Source organism: Megalops cyprinoides, chromosome 11, assembly GCF_013368585.1.
Source record: "Megalops cyprinoides isolate fMegCyp1 chromosome 11, fMegCyp1.pri, whole genome shotgun sequence".
Lineage (NCBI taxonomy): Eukaryota > Metazoa > Chordata > Actinopteri > Elopiformes > Megalopidae > Megalops > Megalops cyprinoides.
In genome coordinates, this window is record NC_050593.1 from 7,656,601 (window position 1) to 7,684,448 (window position 27,848).

The 27,848-nt window shown below is 41.7% G+C and overlaps 1 protein-coding gene across 1 annotated transcript in view; it reads left to right on the forward strand.

The window, feature by feature from the left end:
- Positions 1-20,289, forward strand: part of si:dkey-1h24.2 (uncharacterized protein LOC100137117 homolog) — a 31,464-nt gene extending 11,175 nt beyond the window's left edge. The window contains exons 2-5 of the mRNA XM_036541021.1: positions 5,560-5,808; positions 10,772-11,033; positions 16,307-16,434; positions 19,432-20,289. Coding sequence (XP_036396914.1) covers positions 5,560-5,808; positions 10,772-11,033; positions 16,307-16,434; positions 19,432-19,964 — 1,172 coding nt within the window. The 3' untranslated portion in view covers positions 19,965-20,289. The remainder of the gene's footprint in view (positions 1-5,559; positions 5,809-10,771; positions 11,034-16,306; positions 16,435-19,431) is intronic.
- Positions 20,290-27,848: the final 7,559 nt, after the last annotated feature.

Consider the following 27,848-nt stretch of genomic DNA (forward strand, 5'->3'; position numbering starts at 1 on the left):
CGATATGTTAGCGCCGGAGATCGGGACACAAACGTGGTCCGCAGGATGTTCCGGTTCCAGGCGATAATAGAAAGGGACAGGCAGTTCGTAAATCCAGGGACAGGCAGGGTTCGAAACACAGAGAAGCAATCCGGGGGCAAATCCAAAATCGGGAGTTAGGGAGAACAGGGTCAGGAATCAGGCAGGTGAGAGGCAGCGATCAGATCCAAAACGGCAGGCAGGAATCGTGGTCAGGAAACAGGCAGGATCGGCAATGTAGTAACAACTCTCGGGAAATAAAGCGCGGGGACGAGACAGGTGAAACACACTGAAACGAACTAGCAACAAGACAGAGACACGCAGGGAAGATATAGGGCTGGGGTAACGAGGAGATGGGAAGCAGGTGAGCAGGCAGGCAGGTGCAGGCAATGAGGGAATCAGGTGGGCGGGGACCAGGCGGGGAGCAGGGCAGGGGGAACACAAGGAAAACAAAAGCACAAGGACAGGGAAAACAAAAACACAGCGGCTTAAGGGGGCGGAGCCCTGACACGATAAGATGATATGAGAGCTGTATTGTCATTGTTCAGGACAACGAAATTACAGTTGCTCCCCTGTGTCAGTGCTATGACAACATATAACAAGAATTTAAAAACAAGAATATATAAAAATGTGTGAATATATAAAATATGATGAGTGTATGGAACATAAATAAATAATAATAATAAAGTGTCTGTGCATTGGCAGGAACAGTCAGTAGAGTATGTAGAAGAGTCTACACACCTGAAGTTCTATTATGGTGGGAATGTACTCCCTAGCTGTTACCGTGAAAAGTCTCTGTTTCACACGTATCTGATTATTGCACAAAACATATCTGATTATTGCACAGCTAAAATTGCGATAAGATTATTGCACAGCTAGCTATAAATGGAAGAAAACATTGTTTCTAAAAACAACACAAATGCCACAAATGCCTCCATGAGGGATATCACAGTGGTCTCTCCTGAAAACAGCTAAGGCAGGCATGTTAGTGTTTCTTACCAGGAGGACTGAGCAGCCAAAGCAAAGAAACTTTACATCGCTTTCTCACTGCTGTACGTGCTGCCAATTTGTCAGCATTTTTCAGATTTGACACTGGCTTCACTTGTGAAAGGGCCAATGGTGTCAGTTTTTTTCATATTTATCACGCTGGTAATCGCACTACATTTGCTGTGGCAAACTTGCTGCAACAAACCTGTTCTTGTACCCTGTGCAGGCAATTTTTTTGTGATGTTTACCCCAGTATCACAAATACAATTCCTCACGAGGGTCTACCCTTGGAATGCTCAAGATTATTTGTTGTTATTTGGTGTACTATCACCTTTGTGAGTGGCAGTGTTGAAAATGAAACCTTGCCAATTACCAATGCCAGCTAGAGACTCATTCAACATTCCAGAGAGTTATGACAGGTTTAAATGGCAAAAAGAAAGGATTAAATACCTTGGCTGCTACATATGTTCTGACAAAACAAAACTATATGAAGATAATTGTTTCCTTGATTAATGAACTTAAGGTAAGCCTAGACAAATGGGCAGACTTGCCCATAAATGGTAGGATAAATCTGATCAAAATGATATGGTTGCCTAAACTTCTGTTTACCTTCCAGACAATACCGGTGATACCCCCAAAGAATTTCTTTAAGGATGTTAAATAGGCTGTTTACTTTGTTTATTTGATCAAATAAGTCTCACCAACTTAGTAGGAAACTTCTTCAGAACACCAGAAGAGAAGATGGTCTTAATTTTCCAGATGTTGAGCTGTACTATTATGCATCACAAGCCTTCTATATCAACCTTATCATTAATAGAACAGATGAGGAACCATGGATAAGTATAGTGGACTACCAGCTTAGGCCGGACAACTTGTTTTTATCTATGTTTACAAACGTAAGATCAGAAACTCTAGTTTTGTCATTAATAGCACTTTAGGAGCATGGAAAAAAAATCAAAAATATCTTATATCTTATAGGGTTCACATTAGTGTACCCAAGAATACCTATCTTTGGAACAATCCATCCATCACCATCCAAAACTCAAAACTAAATTGGAACACATGGATCAATAGTAGAATTAGCAACATTTCAGATATAGTATCCTATAATAATGTTTTGTCATTAAAAAAAAGCTTAAAAACAAATTTGGTTTAAGAGACTATGAAATATTTCAACCTGGTTGAAATATTTAGATGTTTTCAACTGAAAGGCTGGTTATTACAGAATTTTATGTTAAACTATGATGTGGAACCAACATCTATTGAAAAGTCATTTATGAATACTGGAGAAAAAACAAATTGATAGGTAAGGTAAATATAACTATTTAATAGGAGCACAAGTATGTTAAGTCCGTTAAAAATTGTTTTTTGTTACCGCCTTCACTCTGGCACTCATTGCGCTGTTTTGAATTTGGATCTTGTTAGTTGCCCTCTACCCTGTAGTTGTATAAAAAATATATAATGAAAATCTGCGACTCATACAATATAAGCTTAAGAATATATTAAAATAAAGTTAAAACACATAAATTGGACCCCTCCTCTTCCGTTTTGTGTGTAACTGTAAAATGTGTTTCTCTTGAAGACACCCTCATACATACTTTCTGGAAATGTGAAAAAGTAAAAAAAAACGTTTGTCTTGAAATTCAGAAGTGGATGACTAATATTTGTAAAACTGAGATTAATTCATGCGATGCATTTTGCAGAGGATAGACAATTTGAGGTACCCTATTGGGTGGCAGGTTCTGTACTCCTCCCTGGTGTATAAAAAAAAAAAACTTATTTTAAGGCATTGGAAAGACGTATAGACCCCATCCATGCAGGCATGGAAGGGAATGATGAAGTATTTAACTATAGAAAAGACAACGTCTGAGGACAGAAATAAAAGGGAACAAGTAGAATAGAATTTAGTAGAATATGGCATGATATATATGAAGCCTTATAATTAAAGGTTAGAACAGAAGCAGGGACCAGGCGGGGGAACCACAGGAAGGAGAACCATGTGTACGTGTATATATGTGATTGTGAGTGTGCCTTATATGTGTGTGTTGATATATGTTAAAGCTAAGAGGTGTGAAGATGGGGCATGGGTATGTGGGGTTTTGTCAGTGTAAAGATGTATTTTTCTGGTGAACTAGTTGTATATGTATGTCTTTTGTTGTTATTATAACCAAAACCCAATAAACATAATTGTAAAAAAAAATAAAGAAAATGAAACCTCGCTTCCATTGGTTAGGCTCCTAAAGGGCACTCTTCAGGGGCACTCTGTCAAGCTCGTATCCCTAATGGAGATTCATCAAGCCCCTCGTGGAATGTTGGACCCTCTTATTAAGAAGACATGAGTAACAACAGTTGATATGCCACAGCCTACACCTTTCAGGAGATTCACACCTAGATTCCATCAACAATTGTCCTAACCTTTGGCGTGCAGTTACATGCAAAAGTTACTGCTTTGTCAATGACAGTAGCCTAATGAAAAATGGAATGCTTGATTTTTTTTTTGAAGTACAAATGTTGGGTGGATTCAGAGGCTTGTCTCCTGGTCACTTTTCATTCTTGCATGAATAGTGTTATGTCACCCTCCTGTTTTACTTGTGTAGACACATTTGTTACTGCCTAAGAGTATGACATTGTGAGAATGGAAGAGCACTGCTTTTCTAAGATAAATGATTCTCATCTGTGCAAAGGTAACCACCAAGTTATAAGCAACAAAAGTAGAGAAGTTTGCAACATACCCTCATCAGTTAGCTTGACATATTGACTGGTGGGACGGTTTCGGTTACTCGATCATAGTCTGCACTCTTGGGTTATGAAAGAAGAGTTTAGCCCCAGCAGTCAGACAAATCACCTGGTTATTGATGAGCTTTGTACAGCAGGAGCGAGCAATGGTAGTGGTCATAAGAAAACAGAGGGCGTACCCACAGCGCCTTTCACAGAAGGGCCATTAATGGGGGGGCCGATTAGGCTCCTGAAGGCCTTCGAAGTGGTGGGACGGGCACTGGTAGCTCTGGCCATTTTGTCGTGCACATCATGAAGTTGAAGAAAAGAAAAATGGATGAATCACAGAACAGGTCGGGGCCGCATATCTGCAGGTCATCTCAATATGACAGGAGTCTCTTCCTAAACACCCAGAAGTGTGACTTCCTCCGCCCTCCTCAGAGCAACAGTTACTGGCTGCTGTGCGTGCCTTCTACCTTCTGCCCTGTTAACATTGACCAACGTTCACCATCAAGTTTAGCGTTCTTCACCGAGCTGGAATGCAAAGATTTGCTCTCAGCTGCTCCAGCAGAACACAACATTTATGTGAAATTTATGTGAAATTTCTTATCAGCATACCATAATGTTGTATTAAGGAATGTGATGCAAGAAGATTTAAGGGATTACATTACATAATATTATCATTTAGCAGATGCTTTTATGCAGAGCAACTTAGGTTACAGTTTTACATGTTATCCATTTATACAGCTGAATATTTACTGAAGCAATTGTGGGTTAAGTACCTTGCCCAAGAGTACAACAGCAGTGCCACGGTGGGGCACTTAAAGTACTGACGACAGTAAACGTTTTGAAAAGATTGTCATTTTTATACATATGCCATGGACACAATAAGAAAATAGGTAATACACAGAACAGAAAAAGTTGCATTTTTAAAGCTTATTCTCTACCCTTAGTCTCATTTTTCTTTTCTCTATATCTCTGTCTCATTGTGGAGTACCCTACATATTTTATTCTTACTTTATTTTTTATATACTTTAATCTTAATAGCACTGCACTGAGCAAAGTAACATCATTCATAAGCAGTGAGTTTTGTTTTACAAAACATGAGGGTCACAATTATTCACACCATTAAGTATGAATAAATGTATGACAGACCTGCTGCATTTTGAAGAAATGCAGTACATTGATGAAACAATATTCTCCTTAGGAAAATGATTTGGTTTTAATATGTGACGATGACTTTTTCCACTTTGTTGTGCAATATGCTATTCCTTTGGTCCTACTCTATGTCAAGTAAAAAATTGTTAATCTCTCTCAAATTCAAAATAAAATTTAAATAAACTTCATAAGCATGACCACACAAGTGTATAATATTGCTGAAGCCAAATATAAATACCTATAGTAAACTGTTAAACCTATAAAACTATAAATAAATACTTACATCTCCCACTCTCTCTGTCACTCCCCATCACTCTCTTTGTCTCTCTGTCATTCGCTCTCCTTGTCCCTTTCTCTCTCACACTTCCCTTTTTCTCTCTTTTTCTTTCACACTTCGTGTCCCTTTCTCTCACTCCACCTCCCCCCTCCCTCTTTCTCTTTTCATGTCTCTCTCCCCCTCTCTCACTCTCCCTCCTCTTTCCTCTCTCCCTCTTTCTCTGACCCTTTCTTACTGTCTCTCCCCTCTCCCTTTTTCTCTCTCACTCTCTCTCCTCTCCCCTCCCTCGTTCTCCTCTTGTCTCTCGCTAACTCTCACTCCTCTCCCCTATTCCATCCCCCTCCCTCTCTCTCTTCCTCCCTCCTCTCCCTTTCTCTTTCCCTCTCTCTCCCTCTCTCTCTCAGAGATGGACTCAGTGAGGATCCTGCTCTACTCCCTCATCTTCCTGCTCAGCGTCTTTGGGAACCTGCTGATCATCGTGGTGCTGACGGTGAACAAGCGCATGCGCACCGTCACCAACTCCTTCCTTCTGTCGCTGGCTGTCAGCGACCTGATGATGGCCATCTTCTGCATGCCCTTCACCCTCATCCCCAACCTGCTGGGTGACTTCATCTTTGGGGCCGCCATGTGCAAGATCGTGGCCTACTTCATGGGTGAGAGTTCACCTGAGAGCACCCTGGCACCAAACAACAGCATCACCAATCAGTGACCTATATACTGACTTAAGGTTCAAAGTCTGAATCTGAGGACCTGTCCTCACTGATAGCCACTGCTTTTTGTGCATTGCACCAAATTATTAACATATACTTTATTATCATGACCACACAGGTCTTCTGTATCGCAAAGTTATATATTTGCATTTATATATTTGCATTTATATATTTGACACAAAAATCCAAGGAGCTACATTGATTGTGTTTTTACTTTAAATATATTGCAAACACTTTTATCTGGAACAACTTAGAAAGTAAGAGTACGAAAGTGGATCTAATAAAAAGCAGGAACAACAGTACCAACAACATATCAATCCATCACACATCGTCGTAGATACATAAGGTCTGTGATAACATCACAAGGGCAGTACAACATATCCATTTTTTCCACAAATGATGGCTTGGTAGCTTAGTACAGTTATATCAGTCTGCAATCTGTTTTGTAGCTAACGTGGATTCATAAACCTGTTAAAACTCTTTTTTTTTAATCAGGAATTGCATCCATAGCAATTCAGGTTTGGGAGCCATGCTCCCAGCGTGGGACAAAATGTTACAGAATGTTTTCATTTTACTTTCCATCTTACTTTATGAGGAGAAATGGATGCCTTCATTATTGGAGATGGATTCCTGAAGCTTGTTTCAGCATCCATTTTGATAGGATGTCTCTGTAAAAATTTTATGAATCATCAACTGGGCTCCATCATTAGCACTTGAACTGAATCACATGAGGATCTTTTCTCTTGTGAAGGGGGAGAGAGGCCTCATGAACCCCTATTGGGTGGAGCCATGTCTGTCACTTCCTTGTTTGAACAAATCAGAAGACATTGCTCTCCACAGCAGAACAGTGTGATTGGTTAGTTAAAATCAGTAAGTCCTGGATAATGTGTGATAACTCCACAATGTTTTTTTTTTTGGCTCGTCAAGCCTTAGCCTCCGTCTCCCCATGCTATGTGTTACGTAACCCAGGGCAATGCCGCGGTCAGCCAGCAATCCCTACTGAGCCGTAACACAACTGTTACAGTCATCTGCGTGGGACTTGAGGGGACAGACAAGGTCTCATCAGTCAAGGGCATTCCGGGTGAAGCAGGCTGGTGCAGTCAGATACAGCATGTCATTATTTCATAAAGAATGAACTCTCATGCAGGGGAAGAGCTGGCAAGTTTCACAAGGCAGGGGTCTATAACCTTCGTTGGAGGGTTCCTGAATTGAAACATTTCCACAAATAAATGTGAAATTTGCAAGTTTGTGGGACTCCACTCTTGGCACTGAGTGGTTATTTCTTTCTCCTATTTACGCATGGTTGAAAAAATTCTCAAGGGTGCCAAAATTTATTTTATGTGATACACCACACTGATATTATAGCCCATACCATAAAGGCACATTTAACTCAATGAGTAAGACCTATTATATTAATGAACAGTTCAGTTTAATCTTACAAAACCAACCCCTGAGCAAAATGTTGTTTTTCCAAATGTAGTTCTTGATTTAGAATCTTGGGGAGACATTAGATTTTGAAATGTCATGGTGATTAAACTGTGCCTGTTGCATTCTGGGAAAATGTAAGATTTGAAGAAAATTACTAAACATATTAGTGATATGGGGAGATATCTACAGCAGCACAGTCACAACCACATGTTTATCTGTGCCAGGCCATTGTAAATAATTTACCACTCACTGATGCTATCAAGTCTGCGTTGATAAAATCAACAGTGTGTGCAATTTCCCATATCTATTTCACCAGAAATGGCAGCTTTGAGGAACCAGATAAGCAGTTTTTTTCAGTTGTTGGTTAATTTTATGGCATCGCTTGTATCTTTTCAGAGCCTGAGGGTATACAGTCACAGAATGTTATTTATAGGGATGGAACTTGAGCTCTATATTATGGGAGTGTTGGGGTGTTGCGGTTCTGTATTGGTAAGATTCTAAATCCTGGTTCTCAAGGGGATTGTGGCTTTCGTCTGTCCTCTGTTTCATGCCCCTATCCCCGCTCCCCCCTGCGATACTCAGTCTTTTGGCACCTCTTCTCCCAAAGGACCCAACCGCAACCTTGCGACAGACAGGGCTACCACGTGCTGTCAATCACCAGCTGCTCTGAAATGGAAACGCGGCACTGACTCCGCGTATCGATTTCGGAGCATGCGGAGGCCGAAATTGCGAATTTCACACTACACAGGATTTCAGTTGAAATAGCGTCAATCTGCTGTAATGAACTGCCTCAATATTCTGCTCACCAATTTTTCCTCACCATCAAAAACATGTATTTTTGGGTTGTGAAGCACTATGCAGGTGCTTTGGGCTATGCATGATTCAAATGACAAAAGGTGCAATTTAGTCCTTGATCAGAGCTGATTCCTCTCTTCAAAGTTTCATTTTATGATTAGATTCCATCTAATCACCTCCGCTGGAACTAGGTGCCGATGGCAAGTTTATAGTCTATCACAGCAGTGAGGTTATTAGCTCATAACTTCATAGAGCATATTCAAACGGAAGAGAGAACAGTGCTGTGATTAAGCTGTAATAGAGTTATTATTGTGTATGTTTGAATGTTCATCTTTTTTCTCATTTCCTTCATTTGTCCATAGTTAGAGTTCATAATGAATTCCATTTCAAATGAGTTTCAACACTTTAACACATTTTTAATGAAGAAGCATTGTGAAAAATTTATCTGATCTTTTCTTACCTCAGACAACATTTTTTAACACTGTTCTCATGCAGTCATCCTTCTTAGTTGACTTGAGGACAGATGAGGCAGATCAGACTTAGGATGATTCAGACTGAAAAATCACATTGATTTATTTTTATCTAAAGCTTAATTTATGCACAGTGAGGTTGCTTGTGATCTTAACACTGCAAGTAAATGGATAGTTTTGGATAGTCTGTTGAAACCTTCAAGTTTTCCTCAATGTGGTCTTTACCCCTGTGGAAGTGTAAAGTAATGTAACATGTAATGGACAATGTAATCTTATACATGTGTAGTGGAATTTTTGGTCAATGCATTTCGAGCGTGTGTTGTTACATAGACAACTTAATTACAAAAGCAATTAATAAAAAGGTTGGGTTTAGGGGTAATTTCTGGAATGGCAGTAGCACGAAGGATGGTGTTCTTTTGATGCACCGTATTATTAGTTAATTACAGCCCCCCACCCCCTGCCGAAATGTATTTGCCTTTGATTGGCTGTGTGCATGTGCACAATATCCTGATTACTTACCTTCAGCAAGTGAAACTCCAAGGCCATCTGACGGAAGGATAGCAGGGCACCTCCATGTCAGACGCACTTTCTACATTTTTTTTTGCTGTGGGGAAATGATTGAAGAAGACAGAGAATGGAATGAGGAAAGTAAAGAAATAAGAAAAGAAAAGAAAGGCCTGCTATTATAACTTTCCCCATGGATGATGATTACTCTCTGTTCTAGAGCCCTCCAGAGGGAGAGAACCACCCTCATTCTTATTCTCTGAGCTTCCCCACGCTCGTAAACAAAACCCAGAGCCCAGACGCCAGAGGATGGGCTTTCAAGGTCATAATAGATGGGGAGGTAAGAAAAAGGAAAAAAAGTGTATAATCCCCCCCATTCTGAAGAAGAATGGATTGGCCATACTTGGTGGATCGATTGTTGATCACTTCAGACAGGAGTTTACTTCAGCCACCTCCGGGGTCCTTGTGGTGCAGACGCTCTACACCACGACCTTCAGCTGCAGATATTTACTTAGGTGAGGATGGGGAGGAGGTTAGGGTTAGGATTAAGGTTAGGAGTGAGTATCGAGGAGTCATTTCATTGGTTTATGAGCTATGGATGAATAGGGGAATCAGGTTGGAAACCCTCAGTCAATATTGTTTGGTCGAACACAAAAAGCACATGTCAGCTGTATATCACTACACAAAAAACAAGCCAAAAGAACCCTTAGTCAAACTTTGTATTAAATCATACATTATATGGTCTTCATAAAGAATACATAACCACCTCATGACCATGCTGCTGCTAATATATAAAGCATAAAAAAGCACTGCTTTATGATAGTTGATAGTACCGGGTAGCATATTATTTAAAAATTGAAAGTATGTATGCAAAAACATGCAGTATGTCAATGCATGTCCACTATAATAGAGGAGTTTTGGTAGTATATGCTGTATAACATGCTAACACCTTGCTCATAATGATGTTATGTATGATTAATGCATAATGTACCCTTAACATATTATGAAAGCCTGCAGCGTTGCATCCCCCTACCCTGTTCCTGCCCCCATGTTTTGGATTGAGCCTCCCACGGTGGTTCAGACAACAGAGTTGGTGGCATCTGCTTGAAGACTCAGACTGCATCATGGCTCCCCTAAATGATTACACTGTAGCACTTACTGTAGGTCCTCTGTCACGTTTCTGTGTGGAACTTTTGGCATATAGCAATCATTTGTACATTATTGATTACTGCAGCACTATATGTAGTCTTTCTTTTTAGTATGTCAGTGGTTACTGTGTGAAGCATTCATACCGCTGTTCATTTGTGGTCTGATGTTTCCCGAATCTCCACAGTTGTTCATGTAGTTGTTATGTGCACTTACATACCTCATTTTGGGGGTTGCTGTGGACGAGAGTATCTGCCAAATGAGTAAATTTAAATGTAAATGTAACCCACTTCAGTTAGCAGTGTTCAATGAATTGTCCTGCTGGGTGAGTCTCAATTATGGAAGAGAAATGGGATTAATTTTAGTCTCAAATGCATATTTGAGTCCCCCATGGCCAAGGAAGACGCAAAATGAAGCAAAAGAATAATTATTGAAGAATTTGCCCCAGCCCTGCTCCTGGACCCCAGCGCAGAGTGAGCACCATCCACGGCCTCATCTCACTGTCACCCCTCTTGCCTCTCACCCTCCGTTTTTTCTCTCTTTTTTTTTCCTCCCCCACACAGGAATCTCAGTAAGCATATCAACGTTCAGCCTGGTCGCCATAGCGATCGAGAGGTACAGCGCCATCTGCAACCCCCTCAAGTCCCGGGCGTGGCAGACCCGCTCCCATGCCTACCGAGTGATCACGGCCATCTGGATCATGTCGCTCCTGCTTATGACCCCCTACCCCATCTTCAGCGTCCTGGTGGCCTTCAACAAGCCCAACCGCGCCACGAGGCACATGTGTCGCCTGGACTGGCCGGTGAGCTGGGTGGAGCAGTCATGGTGAGAGCGTGCTGACTTACTAAAGCTCAGTGCTGTTAATGTGTGATTTCCTATAACTGTCTGGAGATGAACTTCTGGCAATTCTGATGCTTGTGTTTAATTCAAATTTAAGCTTTGATTAAGGGAATGGGTACTTCCACCCAATGTTAATATAAGGTTTATATAACGATTACCATGTATGCAGTGGTAGCCAGCCATTCAATGTTTCCATACGAAAAGAGGAATCAAACTAGTTTAACTAGCTTTAACTCTGAATTAAGTACCAGTGATAATATTATTTACACATATACTAGCGCTGTATTTTCATTAAGGGTTTGTGCTTACTTCAGTTCCTACCGGAAATAGAGGCCAAGGGGTTCGTCTTGATTGCAGTGAGTGTACACTGCCTTGAAACAGTGCTGATTTATGCTTGAATTACATGCACCAAGTAGCACGTAGAATCTTCAAACAGAATTTCATTTTAACTTAGTGTCTTTTAAACTTGAATATAAGGGTTTTGACCTTGAATTTCAGATGATAAAATGCAGCGTTTGAAATACACATTCAAAGTATTCAACTGAATAGTCAATTCTATTTGGCACTAATCTCCATGTTACAGTACTGACAGAGTTGAGTGGTCTAGTTGCATAAATTCAAGGTTTAAACCGCTCCTGAAGCCCTGTGGTTACAGAGTAAGTCAGCCATTCAGCAAAAGCCCACCACTGCCTTCTGGTGATGTTTGCCTCCTGTTTGCATTAAAAGCTATAACGAATAACACTTTCTCCATCATTTTTTAAAATGTTCCCTGAGAAAATCTGACCATATAACTTTGAACTAAAACACAAGTAAGATAATGACCTGAAGAGGTTTTCTGCTTAATTTCGTTTAAATTGCCTCTCTCTATCCTTTAAGTGTCAAGGAATTGCTAGACTGAAATAGTGTTATTCCTTACAGTGTAATATTTCCTCTTAACTCTAGAGGTTAAATTGGAAATAAACCACTGAGCTCCTACCATGGCAAAATGGTGTTGTCTTTGTCACAATCGATCAGTGAGAAAAGACAGAGGCTTTGTCATGAACCATTGGAATTTTGAAATGGCCGAGAACGGCACCTGGAAGGGAATGTTTGACCATGAATGGGGCAGAAATGTTTTTGAGAAATGAATGTTTCACGATGAGCCAAATGCCCTGCCAGTGCTAACAGATGGGAAGTAACACCTGCTGATATCAAAAACTTTGATGTAAGAGTGGGACAGACATGGATGGGAAAAGTACCCATTGTGTCGATGTTGTTGGTAGTGTCTACATGTGGACATGCAATGAAAGGTCATCAGAAGCCACTGGTAATGAGCTAGTCTAGGAGTGATGATGCAAGGTTGTTTTCTTTGTGCTGCTGTTTGTGCTGCAAATGAAGGTATGGACTGTTTTTGAAAATCATCATTAAATATTCACATGTGGTGCTGCTGTGGAAATCCATAATGTTCGCCCACAATAATTTCAGCAGGTAAGGAAAAGCACAGGATCTAGCTAACCCCAATACAACTAACAAGAAATAAATCAACACAAATAGTACAAATCTATAAAGTGAACTGTATTTGTATTTTAAGTGTGTATTTGTACATAAAAAAGTGATGGGCTAACTAGCTAGATAGGCAGCCGTGTGGCAACAGGAATGCACTTAAACCAAAAGGTTGTACTTTTAATCCTACATGGGGCACTGCTGTTGTGCCTTTGTACTTTAATGTTTCCAGCAAACGTCTATCTTTATAAATCAACAACCTATGTAAGTTGCCCCAGAAGAGAGCACCTGCTCAGATACTCAATAACATACTGTGATCACAGAGATTCCTAAGGACTGTGCATCACCCTGTTCACTTGAAGCACTATATGTTTTCAGAGCAGCAAGTGGCAAGTTGTACCATTGCATAACATGCCACTGCTTTAACTTGTCACATTTTAATAGGATGACACAAGGTGTTGACGTTATTTGCTGGTGAGCTGCCCACATGTATTAACAAGCATATGCACCAGTACAAAAAATACTGGTATATACCAGAGCTCTGCTGTATGTTTCATGTCAGGTGAATGAATGGATCCTTGAACTGAAATTGCATGTCAGTTCCCAGCAGAACAGAGTATATAATACAGTATATTGCATAAGTATGGAGCTCTCCCTGGAATCAAATGTTTAATGGGCCTACTCATATTCGTTAATTCCAGCAGCTATTGCATCCACATGACTCAGCTGCTGCATTTCTGAAACAAAGAAGGAGCACTACTAACAGGTGACTGGTGCAGAACGGTGGCATTAGAATAAGCAATCTCCAGAGGCCATAGATCTGGATGTGCATTGCTAATGCTTGTAGCCAGTCAGAGGGGCACAGCTGCAATGCCTCTGTCCACAAAGGTCAGCACATCTCTGACTGCCCTTAGAACAACACCGCCAATATGTCAGTCAGCAAATCAATGAACACAGCAATGGTTATTGACAAGGGCCTTCTCTTAATTAACAGAAATCCTGGTGCTGACCAGTGTTTAGGCTCGTTAGGCAGGGACAGAGAACACCATTTACGTGTAGATTACAACCTCTGCTCTGATTTGGGTATTTCTGGTGCCTGCTTATGTGGGTGAGGCGCGGTGTTTTTTTTTTCTTGAGTCCTAACACTTGCAGTAGTGTGGTCACAGCACCAGGTGGAGAATGGACCGGCGTGGGCCTTGGGCAGACTCCCCTACAGGCACGTTTTATTGCTTGAGCAAACACCTCTGTCGTACCCCCGGATGAAGGCCCACTTTCATAAACATTGTCTGTTTAAGGGCTGGATGGAGCAGCCCCGAGAGACGGAGAGAGGGGACAGAGTGCACCGAGCATGCGGGTAATTAACAGGTGCATCGAGGGGAATGGCTCCCTGTGTTTCTTCCGGCTTTAATTGTACTGTCCAGCTGGCAGGGCGTTCTCCTGGCTGGGTGCAGACATTACCTAATGAATGGCGCCCTTCAAGAGTACATTTTGGGAGACCGCGTGAGCTGTTTATTTGTTGTTTTAAAGAGGAGATACGTTTCAGCTGAAGCAGCTACTCTCACTTTATACAACTCAGCCAAAGATATCCAACTCTCTCCTGCTCTTTCTTTCTCTTTTGCTCTGCATTGATCTCTTTGTCTCTCTCCCTCTGTCTCTCTCCCTCTGTCTCTCTCTCTCTCTCTCTCTCTTTCTCTGTCTCTCTCTGTCTCATAGTTTCTCTTATTCTCTATCCATTGTTCAGCTGAATGGCTTTATTGGCATGACAAATGTATGCCTGTCAGGGCATATGCTTTAATAAATAATAACAAATGGAATGGTGAAAAAATGTATACCATTAATGAATTAGGGCTTCATTTTGTCTCTGTATCAATCATTCTCTCTATTTTCTCTTTCTTTCTGTCATTCTCTTTCTTTCTTTCATTTTCTCTTTCTCTCTCTGTCATTCTCTCTCTTTCTCTCTCTCTGTCATTCTTCTTTCTGTCTCTCTGTCACTCTATCTCTTTCTGGCTCCCTCTGTCATTCTCTCTCTTGCTGTCTTTCTGCGCAATTCTTTCTCTCTACGTCTCTCTCTGTCATTCTCTCTGTTCTTTGTTTGCTGAGGCACTGAAGGGAGTGTTTATGGAATTAGGGGTCATGCCCCCTCTCTCTTCTCTCCCGTGTCACCATGCGTCACTCCTCTTGGCGCCCATGTGTGATGGAAGTCTGTCTGATTCATTGCGCCGCCGATGGACGCGGCACTCATCAAACAAGCCCCTGATGAAAAGTGTGTGCCGCAGCTCCCCAGCCTTTATCGGTGAGAGTATTGAGAGATGAAAAGGATGCGGGGGAACCTGGGGCAGATGGTAGCTGAGAAACACACCCCCACATCCATTAAAGCAGGAAGACCAGACGGGTGCTTCCTCTGTCTGACTGTCTCCTGGACGGTCAATAATTCCACCAGCTATTGATGCAGTAACCCGCAGTCCACCTAGTCTTCCAACCTGAGCCTTGTCAGAAGGAGGCGTGTTTCACAGAGAGAAGAGTATACAGTCCACAACGTGGGATCTGAAGTTTATCTTCAGAACATCAGTTGGGAAGAAAATCAGTCGCACAAACTCACTGGCTTATCTGCATTGTCAAAATCTGTCATGGAAAGGCACATCAAAACCAGCTCAAAGAAGCAGTATGTTGTCAGTGGAACTCCTGGTTGTGGCCAGAATTAGAACGGCTGGGCTACCTGGATTATCTCTGAATTGCCCTTCTTAAGAGTGAGAAGATGGCGATCTCTCCAATTGTGGTGGATACTCATCTGCTTTTATGGGTCACAGCAACTGCAAATCCTCTCTTTGCTTTATGAAAACCATCCTTCGACCCCTCTCACACAAACACCTTTGCATTATTGGAATGACAAAGGTTGCATTTGCATGTCAAAGCATACTTCATAAGATAAACAGTACAAAACAACAAGGAACGACAAACCATATATTCTGTTATACATAGTATAGACGTATATGGTGTTTGTGTGCATATGAAAAGTGAACATAGGCCATTGCCACGTCACTCCATCAGCACTGCAGTTTTTTCACTTCTGGCAGGTTTATAAAGTATGGGCAAATGTTCTTTATTTCATGAAAGGATTTTTGCCTTGTTTGAGTGTGCACATAGTTGGGAAATGCCGTTCTGTCTTGAGTGCTTGCAACTGGCATTGTGAGCATAACTGGTTCTCTCTAAGCAGTCATGTCTGCCAGTCTGTATAACCAGGCTGTGTTCTCTGCAGTTATTCAAAATCTCTCTCTCTCTTCCTCTATCTCTCTTTCCCTCCCTCCTTTCTGTCACTCTCAAGCTCAAATTCAAATTCAAATGAGCTGTATTGGCATTACAGAGAATGTCTGTGTTGCTAAAGCATTTGTATAGTTTATGACAAAGAAAATGAGTAACATACAAAATGAACCAGAGTAATGATAATAGATAACAAGAACACAACAGTAAAGAATAATGATAATTTAAAAGAAAATACAGATCACCATTGTATTACTCTGATTGATAAGAGCAACAAGAATAAAAATACACAAAATGATAACAACAACAACTCAATATCTCTCCTTCCCTTTCCCTCCTGCTCTTTTGCTCAGATGTGGTCTTTGTGTACATTTTAAAACTTTTATGGTTGCGGTCTATGGATGACCTGTGCTATGTGTTTATAAAATACAGGAATCTTATTTCTAAATAAAGATCTCCTTCTCTCACTCTCTCTCACACTTTCCCCCCTCCCTCCCCCCTCCTTTTCTCTCCCTCAGGTACATCTTGCTGCTCTCTGTCCTGTTCTTCATCCCTGGGGTTGTGATGATCATTGCCTATGGCCTCATCTCCAGAGAACTCTACCGAGGAATACAGTTTGAGCTTGACCAGAAGAAAGAAGCTAGTGGTAAGATTTCTGTGGTAAAGGAGCAGAATATATCAAAAGTAATAATGAAATGAATTCCTACAGGCCTTTTGTGGAAGTTGCTTGACAACAAACCGGGCAACTCACCTTGACTGACACTGACATGTTGGGGTGCATGTCAGCCAGCTGTGTACCTGAACAATCACCACACATACAACCCAGTCTCCAGGTGCAAATGCAAATTTTGCTAGGTAGATTGCTAGTGTCATAATTAGCTACATAAGAATATCTTCTTGTGTTCTTGTCCCCATTGTCTCTGAGCATGTATCTAGATTAATGTCATTAGATATATTAGACTTAGACTAGAATCACAGATATATTCAGCAAAGAACCTGTCAGGTTTCCATTGATAGCATCTGAGGGAATCAGGGAATAGTGCTGAGCCAATGGCAGGCAGTCTAGTTAATATGGATGTCATTTCTGGAATGGCAGCTGGCTAAAACCCCCAGTGAACATTGGTGATTGGACATACAGAGAATTTATAATTGTACCTTTTAAGGACTATTTCTCTTTTGTGGGCTTGGTACTTCCACTCATTAAGTTCCTATGGTAACATAAAGGATGCCAAACTGATGAATCTAGAGGACCTGTTGCGTTTGGCCTGATTAGGATTCTTAGCCTTGTAGTAAATAGGTTCATGTTTAATAACAAAAGCGATGCTTTCACGCTGGCGGCTTTGCGTCGTATAGATAACCAAGCAGCCCGTTTGGAGAGGCAGTCTGGCGGAGTGGATAAAGAACTGGTACATCGTTGGTCTGTTTCTTCTGCATGGGCCCTTTTGTAAAGCACTTAAGCCGAATTGCCTCGATAAATATTCAGCAGTGCTGAATATATAAGCAAGGTAATTCTCCCTCAGCAAGACCGCTTGCCAAGCGAACACATGCTAATACAGTTGACCCCTGATTACCCAAGCTAATGGGAGCGCGTCTGGCTTGGATAATCCGTCCAGTGTCGCTTCTGTTATTGTTTATTGACCTTTTGAATTGACAAATAACATTTAATGTCAAAAAATGCGAAGAAAGGCCAGAAGATATACAGCCAAGTCTGATTCACTATAAACTACCGAGAGAACTTCATTTGCTCCCTGGAAAGACACATTTAACAAAGCCCATGACACTAGCTAAGATAACTAGGAGACTGTGACCTCATGCAGTGTATTGTCACTCAGTTATGGCCAGATAGCTTTCGTGAACATTTGTAAAGCTCTTTGGCTGTGTTGTTTGACTGTATTTGTCTCATAATTTTAATAGGACTATAAATTTCAAGTCCAAAGTTTCAATGACCACAGAGGGTTTGAAATATAGACCTTTACTTTCAACATGTGAAATACTTTTTCTGAATACTTCTTCTGGCTTTCCTATTGGAAAGTGCAGTCATTGTCTATTAGACAGTTATAAATGCTATCATCAGGTCACTGGTAGTTTTAAAGATACTGAAACATTGGGTGTTTTTTTTTCTTATAATTTCACTTTATGCTTAATCGGTGTCAGTAGTAACCATTGACATACACTGAACTATCCCTGTGAAGGCCTTCTCTTTTTGCCAGTTATCTGTGGATTATAATTGTAATTATGCTTTCTGTCACTCAGAATAACTGTTAATATATTCTGGTTGTTTTGTGTATGGCCAAAAGATGTAAAAAACAGACATGTAAAAAATGTTCATGCACATTTTAATATTATTTGAAGTTCAGTTTTGGAAAGTATTTCCTTGCTTTTCCCATAATTGTTGCAAGCTTACACGTTCAGTCAGTTACAATTTTAGATGCTCCTTACCAAGCACAGCATGAAAACATATTTCCCCCCGGAATTTGAACGAATACGTCAAATAATCTGTATCGGCTCATGTTCCAGTGGACAGCTATACTGGGCACGAATATAGCCATCTATTTGTATGTTTTGGTACAAGCAGACCGCACATATTTAGAGACGGCAAATACTCCACTTCAGAAAAATGCGTTCCAGTGGAATATGTTCCCTTCTAGAGAGAGCCGGAAAATGGGATTTCATTTAGACCTTATTTTTACCTCCTTACAATAACAGGGACTAATTGAGGTCAATAAAAGATGTTCTGAAAACACTGGAGATCACTATTCTGTCCAATAATAGATATTAATTCCTCCTGAAATATTACTTCCGTGAATGACTGTTTCATCATTAGGTGAGTCATGCATTGGTGCTTGTGCATCAGGAGTCTCAGGCTATTTTGTTTCATTGAAAATGATTATCCCATTCAATATCCGTGATCAGTTGAGAGAACTCTGCAGATGGATTTGGAGAACTCGAGAACCAAATGTACAGTCCATGAGAACATGACCCTCAGCTAGACAACCTCAATCTGACCGTGCAGCGCATATGTGATTACAATACTATGCAGTGTTATATTGGCAGTAGTTTGGTGTGGTGATAAGGACCAGAAGCGTGGTGTAGTGGTAAGGAGCAGCAATGTGGTGGGGTGGTAAGGAGCAGGGCAGCAGTATGCTGTAGAGGTAACCAATAGGGTTGCAGGTTCAGTTCCCAGGTAGGCCACTGCTGTTTTGACCCTGGGCAAAGTACTCAACCTGAATTGCCTTACCAAACAATCACATGTATAAATGGATAATGTGTTAAAAATGTAAGATAATCTAAGATATGCAAGTTGTTCTGGTTAAGAGCATCTGATAAGCAAGTATAATGTATGAGGAACACACATCCTCAAAGAACAGATACACTAGAACATGCCTACATGTACATATAATGGAGAGTATTGATAGAGAACGAGACTTTGATAACCCCAAAATGGGTGGAGCTACTGTCAATGACCCACTGAGATGATAGGAACCAATCACCAATCAGCTTTGCTTCAGTCAGCCAAGTCCTTTGATGAGCTTATTTGAGTCAGTGATTGACAGCACAGATGCTGCACCTACTATAAGGTCCGTGAAGCCAGTGCCGCCAGACCTGATTTGCATGGACACAAATATCCTGTCGCCTGCTGCAGGTCTGAAGAACGGCATGACCACCACCCAGCCATCCACTACTGACGACGGCGACGGCTGCTATGTCCAGGTGCCGCGGAGGCCTGACGCTGTGGAGATGTCGACGCTGACGCCATCGGGCGCCGCCCGGGCTGACCGCCCACGCAGCAACACCTCGGAGGCCAAGCTGATGGCCAAGAAGCGCGTGATCCGCATGCTGATCGTCATCGTGGCCATGTTCTTCGTCTGCTGGATGCCGCTCTACTCCGTCAACACTTGGAAGGCCTTCGACCTGCAGTCGGCCCAGCGCGCCCTCTCGGGGGCGCCCATCTCCTTCATCCACCTGCTGTGCTACACCTCGGCCTGTGTCAACCCCGTCATCTACTGCTTCATGAACAAGCGCTTCCGCAAGGCCCTGCTGGCCACCTTCGCCGGATGTCTGCGGCCCTGCCGGCGCCGGCGCCGCGAGCCCGCCGACGAGGTCACCACCGCCACCACGGGGGCCTCACTCTCCAAGTTCAGCTACACCACCGTCAGCACCATGGGGACCTCCTGACTTAAACACCCCACTCTCCACGCACGGCGAAAATGGTGGGAGAGGTCGGGTGGTAGCGGCGACGCTAATTTGTTCTTTTTCTTTGTTCTTCTCGATATTGCTCATTCCGGTCCACTGTGTGCACTGTACTGCGAGTCCCTGTGTGTGGCTTTGTTGCTTTGTGCTTATGTATCGGTCAGTGGATTCTGAGTTTACACATAGTTACTGCCTGTGGCGGTTTGTGTCTTTTTGGGGCCTTGTTTAGTTTGCTCATCTTTTGCCACAAGTCCACCCTGCCAAGCTCTAAAGTCCTGTGATAAAGCTGTGGAAAGACTGGCAGGTTGTATGAGGCCTAACAGTAACCTGCGTGTCTTTAAGGTAAGGAAATGCTGCCTTTCAGATGCCAGCCTCACCTGTGAATTTTTTACTAATGCTAATTTGCCATGGGTTATCTCTTGGGCATGTTGTGAGAATGCCTTCTTGGGCTCCTGAGTAGTTCAGTGGTCATGTGCTGACAGCTGCATTGTTTGCCAACAGTGACCAGGAGCCCACATTAGTGGATCAAATTGACTTTGCTCCGCTGGGAATAGGGGTGGGTTTATGGGTCTGCCAAATTACCCTTGTCGCTCCACTCTTGACACCTTGGGACTTAGGATACCTACAATTTACACATGCAGCATCAGGAGGATGCACATATCCTCAATGCTCCTCCTGGTGCATTGTGGGACTTGTAGTTGTAAAAAATAATAACCAGCATGTTTGCACATGGGTCCAGTTGTTGCTGCTGCAGTGCTGATGTGCTTAATGCATAATTTCTGGACACTAAAAGTGTTCAGTAAACTCCACAGTTTCACGAGTTCAGTGAGCAGGGCCTTGCAGGCTTGGTGGGTGGCCTTGTGTGCCACGCTCCTCTGTGTTCCTTCTGGCTACAAATGGTACCGAATACTCATCTTTAGTCACCGTCGTCCTTTCTGTTGTGCTTGCTCCGCCCTCGCTGGCCTTTGTCTGATTGCCCTGCCATTGGCTCCGGGCTAACGCAGTGCTGACAGCTTGGAGTCAGAGATTTGCTGTTCTCATTTGATGAGCAGTCCATCGTTTCCTTAAATTGGTTCAGCGAAGCGCAGATCCACTGTCTCTGACCGTCTGATGAAATAAATTTGGTGAATCCAGATAAATCCATTGCAATGCACCATACGTTTCCAGCATCCATTTCAATGAGGGCATAAAGATCCCATCTCTGAAAGAACTGCCTTAATATGAGCAGCCTACTCAAAAGAATTTACAAAGAAGAGCAGCTAAGTGCTTTCTTCACTATCCCAAAGGTTGCAAAGCCATTTAAAGTATGCATAATCTTTGAATATTCATGACAAATGGCTAAATTTCCATGAAGTATTCATCTTTATTCACAGGTGTATGACCTCTTGTTCATTTTTTTCTGTAAGCATAGAGTCGTTTTCTTGCCTCTGGTCTTCTGTTGTAACAGAATGGCTTTGTATATGTGAATGACAGCATTCAATGTGGCTGCGGTGAAATTCAAAGAGAAAGAAACCACAAGCCCATACCCTCCAGTTCCTTAGATAAGGGGGTGAGTTAACTGCATGGAGACACACAAGCGTTGCCTAGGATTTGTTATTTAAAATGGTGAAATGATTTAACCAGTTACAGTGTCATCATGATTCATATTAGCTTTTAAGAAAGGCATAAAATTGCTTGATCTGCTTGACATCCAGTGTATTTGTATGTAATAGAAGCACACCAGATATGTACCTGGCAATTTAGTGTGTGTGGGATCTGAATAGAAATGTGTAATATATTCACAAGTATTAATTGATATATGGCAAGCATTACCATTAACTTTTAGAACACATTTTATGATAGGTGCCAAAAAACTTATTTATTTATTTATTTATTTATTTTTTCTTTAAAAACAAATTATATTGTCTTCTCTCTTGGTCTTCACAGAGGGAGGTGCAAAGAACTTGAAAAGATCATAACCATTCAGCAGGAACATTTTTACATAAATATCTGTTCACTCTCTCTAATAATGACAGATTTACCAACCATATCATCAAACATGCATATCTTTTCAAACTCTCCACCAAAACAAGCCTACAGTACAAACAAATAACTTTATATGCTCTCTACCAAAGCAAAACAACAGAACATTTTCATCATATGTGAATATATTTTCATACTACCAAAATATACCTATAGGATATCATGTCACTTATATCTTTTCACACTCCAAAACCAAAGCCCACCAACAGTACATCCTAGTCTCACATGAATATCTTCAACAAACAAATCTGATACCTAACTTTTGCTTCACCACAGACAATATACTGATAAGATATTCACCCTCTGCTTCATGCTTAAAGTTCTGTCTCTGCTGTTGTTGACATATTGTGTGGTGATTTCTTTGTTCATTATGCACATCATCGAAGGGGCGTAGAACAGAACATTCATTGCTGATGTAGCAACACAGGCAGTAGTGGCACCTCCCGTTACCAAACAGAACATCCTAAACAAGGAAGTACAGAGCACAGCGGGACTATATGAGTCGAATATCTGTCTTAATGTAGAATATCCCTGTCTTTGCTTTCTCAATAAAAGAGTTAATAAGAAAAAAAAGTTCATAAAAGGCAAGCAACTTTGTTTAGAAAGGGCACTTATGAGGATGGTAGCTGTGAGAGCAGGGGGTGGAGCTTCCTTAGACCCCTCCCCCAGTATGCATTCATGATGGAGTGCATTCTTTTCCCTCTTCTCCTCGAAGAGCCACCTGAGTTCCACTACATCTTGAAAGATTGCAGGAAGCTCTCAACGTGAGTCATTTCATTCTGAACTGGCATTTATATACACAGTGGTATTGCAGCAAAAGGTCAATATACTGACAGCTTTGATGGCGTCCAATTAGAGTGTTAAATGGAGGAAGGTGGAGATCAATATGTTTGGTTGGAGAAACAGTGGAATGCAAGTATCAATTCATCTGAAACAGACAGCCCAGTCCCGCCCAAGTCAACTCTACTGAACTTAAACGGCTTAACAATTTCACAGACATCACTGTGTCTCCCTCTCTATGTGGGGAAGTCTTTTACCGTAACGGAGCTGTTAGCAGCTCTAAAAAATCTCACTATGCTGGTTTAGGTGCTGCAGATGCACGGGGAATACACCATTTCCACTTTTTTAGAAGGGTTACTTTGTGCCCTTGACAACAGATATAAGATTAGCCTGCCCACCCCCAGCCTAAACCCTGACAATACAGCGTGAAATGTTTTTTCATGGTTTTTTTCTCCTTTATGCGGCCCTATTTTTTTCTGACCAGTTGTATTTACAAGGCTTGTCTCTGCACTTGTGCAGGAGCGCTGAAGCAAGACAGATGTAATCCGCAGATACAGTACATTCGCACGCTGCCAATGGGCACCTCACAGGCACCTAACGCAGGGTGGCTGAGAGCGGTGAGACGAGGAAACCCTGGCTGCCATAGACAAACCTATAGATGAAGCAAAGCCAGTTCACTGTGCCGCTGTGGGATCCTGGCCATGACTGCAGATGACAAGGCCAGGTTTGAGCTAAGGCCATAAGGGTCAGCCTGCACTGGAAGCAGACGCTTTGCTGAGAGCCACCGGTACAACGGTCAATTTGGCTTGTGCTCCCTCGTGTCCCCGCACCTGTGCAAGCAGCCATGCAGCCACCGGCCTCTCTGCTTCTGAGTGGGTAATCCTAACATATGAAACGGGCAGCACTGGAGCCCACTGTCAGAACACCTTCACCGAAATGCCTTAACACAGCTCCGGAACTGGAGTAAAAGACCGCCTCGAATGATTTATTTCCCTGCTGTGTATCAGCGGACGTTTTTGTAGTCGTTACTCAACCCTTTCCAGAGCGGTAGTACCAGCCCTAGGCGATGTGCAGACAGATGGCTCTCTGCAGCATAGCCTACACAAGGGACACCCCATACCCCCACTGATACAATATCAAAATTCCTGCCGCTGTGGCAACGATACAGATTCAACACACAGCAGACACGGGGATGTTGGTTGGGTGAATGGCTGCAAGGCCAAAAAAAAAAAGATCTGTCTCATTCCATTACTGATGTGCACTTTGATTTGCATTCTGAATCAAAACAAAAACGAGCCACGGCAGAGCCTGCTCAACCCGCTGCCTGAATCCGTCCTTCCCCAGGCAAGTTTGCTCATTAATTGGAAATTTCATTTGTGCCGAACATGTTCAGCTTATTGGAAACCCCTTTAACCTGTATGCGGTAGCCCATGTGAATGTGCCACCTCATCCACTGCAATCTATAAAAATGTGTTCGTTTTGTCACACCTTGTTTTCCTCTGTTAATAAGGAACATTGTTATTAATTTACCGGGGATCTACAGTCGGTCTCATTAACTTCTGTGCATTCCCTGGTGTTGTACCTCGGCTTCATGCTTCATGCAAGACAATTTTCTGCCGCATTATGGTTCAGGACTTTAATAATAATGAAATATTAGTATTTATTTATTTTGTAGTTTATTAATTTATTTTGTAACCAAGCTGCTTGAGTTTAGGTCAAGAAAATTATATACAATATGGAACAAAGGTGACAAGCATAGCATGTGCACACTGTTAGCTGTGGTGAATTGCTTTCAGTCCAGTGTACATTTTGCACACACATTCTGGTAATGAGTTCATCTATTAACAAATCCTTATAAGGTCCATGTGTGCCACAGGGTACTGTAACACTGTAGGAGTCATTATCTCAACATGCCCACCCCTTATTTTCCCATCATGCACTGTGATGTCAGGCAGAATTCAGACATGCTGAACATGATATAAAAACAGGCTCATAGCCAACAGTTCCATTCTGTCTGATTATGTTTGTAATTATGCATGCTGTGATCTGTGTTGACAGGGACTTTAGACTGTCAGTGTGTATGTGTATATGATTCATATATGGGGTAAAAACCAAATACATTTTGAGTTTTAGCAAAGATATGTGCAGTCATAGCACTAGCTAATATATGTAAAAGAATGTCCTGCCACAGCATTGTTTCTGTGTAGTTGCTAAGCTAATAGTAGCCATCCTGGCTATCCTCCATTAATTTTGTCACATCACACTGAACTAATTTGATAATACTGAATTGTGTGCATGTGCCCATAACTTTTTCGTGGTCACATATGTCATGAGGGGGAAAAGCAGATGGATGGCTCTGCTTGAAATTATTGGCTGGCAGCTGAAAGCATAAGCAAGGAGTCAGAAGCCATGAAATTAGTGGCAGCGCTCATTTAAAATTCCAAATAGATGTTACCACTGACATCAGCACAAATTCACAGCCGATACCTTCCCAGCATGAGCTTGAGCACCTTCATGAGACAAGGGAGTAGAGTTTTACCACTGGAGACATCTTAAGGGTAAACACACAGATGCTTCACTGGGTGTCATTTCATTACAATTACAAGGCTAGTAGGATTAGGTATCAAGTTTTGTCCGTCGAGTCTTTTATTTTCAGTTTTTGTATTTTGTCAACACTTAAAAATACAGATTTTTTTGCATCCCCTGTTCCATGGTGGTAGCAGTCAGATAGCACTGCAACATGGTTTAGGTCAGCTTGCAACAGAATAAACCGTATTTATAACCACAAATACATCTTATCATTAACTCTATCTGATGACACATGCGTGAGACCACCGGCTAGTCACTTTGAAGTGAGGAGGTTCAGGCACCTGGCTTCAAGCATTTTTAGAGTTGGTTATTATTCCCAGCGTCATCATCCTTCGATAAATTGATCAGCCCCCGAGTGCGATGCGGAGCAAAGAGGACATATTACTTTCCGTTGTATTGCTAAATCATAAATCATCCCTCTGCATCGAACTGTGGAATCGGCAGAGCTTGACTACATATTCATCATTGTCACATTTCTGTTAGTCAGTGCCAAGGATGCGATCCTCTCCCAGCGCTAATCTTGGCTGTCCTGTCTCAGACTAATTATGTCTTCAATTCTCTCGGAGCCTCTACAACACAGCTACCTGCATTTCATAAAGCAAGAACGCCACTTTGGTGAGGACCGAGCCAGTGCATAATCTTAACACATTCAAAAGCCCTGAGATGCTATTTCTAGCTGTTACAGCGTGAACTGAAGAATATAACATTGAATTTTACAGACGCTGAACAGTTAAATTAATTGTAAGTTCATATAAATGATCCTATTGTTTTGCACAAAAGTTTAGTTTTTTGTCTTAAGCAAAAAATGTGAAAAATATAATGAATGACAAATAATTTCGGTGGACAGCAGAAAAAAGACTATTTTAGAGTCTTTTGTTTTCCTGAGGTATAGAGAGACTGAAAAATTGGGACCAGCTGATTGCTCAGAGAGAAGTTTCTAGGACACACTTCCATTATCCAGCTTTAACACACACTTTAACACAGACACGCACATGAAGCAGAAACACTCTAGTCCTCATAACTCCTTTACTCCTGTGGAGCCTTATGGGATTAAACAGGGTGAAGTTGAATACATACTTTGTAAATGACTAACTCACAAGCCTGTCATTGATCATTTTCTGTGATTAACAGGTGCATTAAGTTAAATATCCCTCATCAATTTGCTGTAAAAGTTTACTGTAAAGCATGATCTGCTTGAATCTCTATAGCCTTAACTGCTACTGTCCTATATCCCAAGGTATCAATATATATACTATATATACTATATATCTACGGATATATGCATATAGTATACTGTATATCTCCATATATTCATGTGTACATATGTATTATCCTGTATATATACGGATATGCACATATAGTGTAATGTATATCCACATACATTCATGAGTACATTTGTAGTATCCTGTATATACATGGACATACACATAAAATATACTGTAGGAGTATATAGAAGACAGGGGTGGCCATGGCAGTGATTGGACAAGAACACGACAAATAGACCATTGAATTTACCATATAACCATTGGTTATATTTTCCCTACACCAGTACTGCATAACTTAAAAAAAAAAAAAAGAGCAAACATGTTCAGTCAAACCAGCCCAAACACCGATGACTTTGTGGCTATTGGCAAATAGGGCAACCATAAGAAACAACCACGTCCTAAAGCCTGCCAAAAAAGTGCAGGAGCTGCTGTGTTCCCACCTCACCCCTTTACGTGTCACATGACCTATATCAATGGGTATGTATGTAGCATAATGTATATCTGCATAAACCCATGTGTGTACATGTAGTACAGTATAAATCTACATATATTCATCTGTACATATAAAGAATATTGTATATATACTGTACATATACTGTGTATATCTCAATATATTACAGTATATATAGTATAGTGCATATCTACCTCTATGGCTATACAAGCCCCTCCCTTAGTTTGTATTTTAATGTTGTACATTTGTGTTGACCGTTGTACAGGATGTTGTTCTTTACTTGTCTTTACTAAAGTCAGAATGTCAATAGGAGGAGCAGTCCTCATAGACTATGTGTTTTTCTGTTTGAGGGGAGGAATGTGTACCTGTCAGAAGAAGGCTAGTGGAGAGCTGGCCTATGTGTCACATAGCTACAGCATGGGGCAGCATTGCATTGTGGGGCCTTTGGAATGCTGGAGAGCAGGCACTGAAGCCTAAAGGAGATGAAAGGAAGATGAGATAGGGATGGGGAAGGAAAAAAAACCCGCATTTACTCAGATCTTCATAGCCCACCGGCCACCGCTGCCTTAATTTAAGCCTGTCTGCTTCAATGGGCTCTCCAACGACCCTGAAGTTTGAGTCAGGAGAGGGAGGGGGGACAGCAGTCAGTGTCAAAGTGACAGCTTGGGGGTTGGGGTGGGGGTGGGGGAAGGGGGGTGGTGAGGGTTGGGCGGAGTGAGTGTTGCTTAAAGCAGCCCGTGTCTTAGGGCCAGCACGGACTCA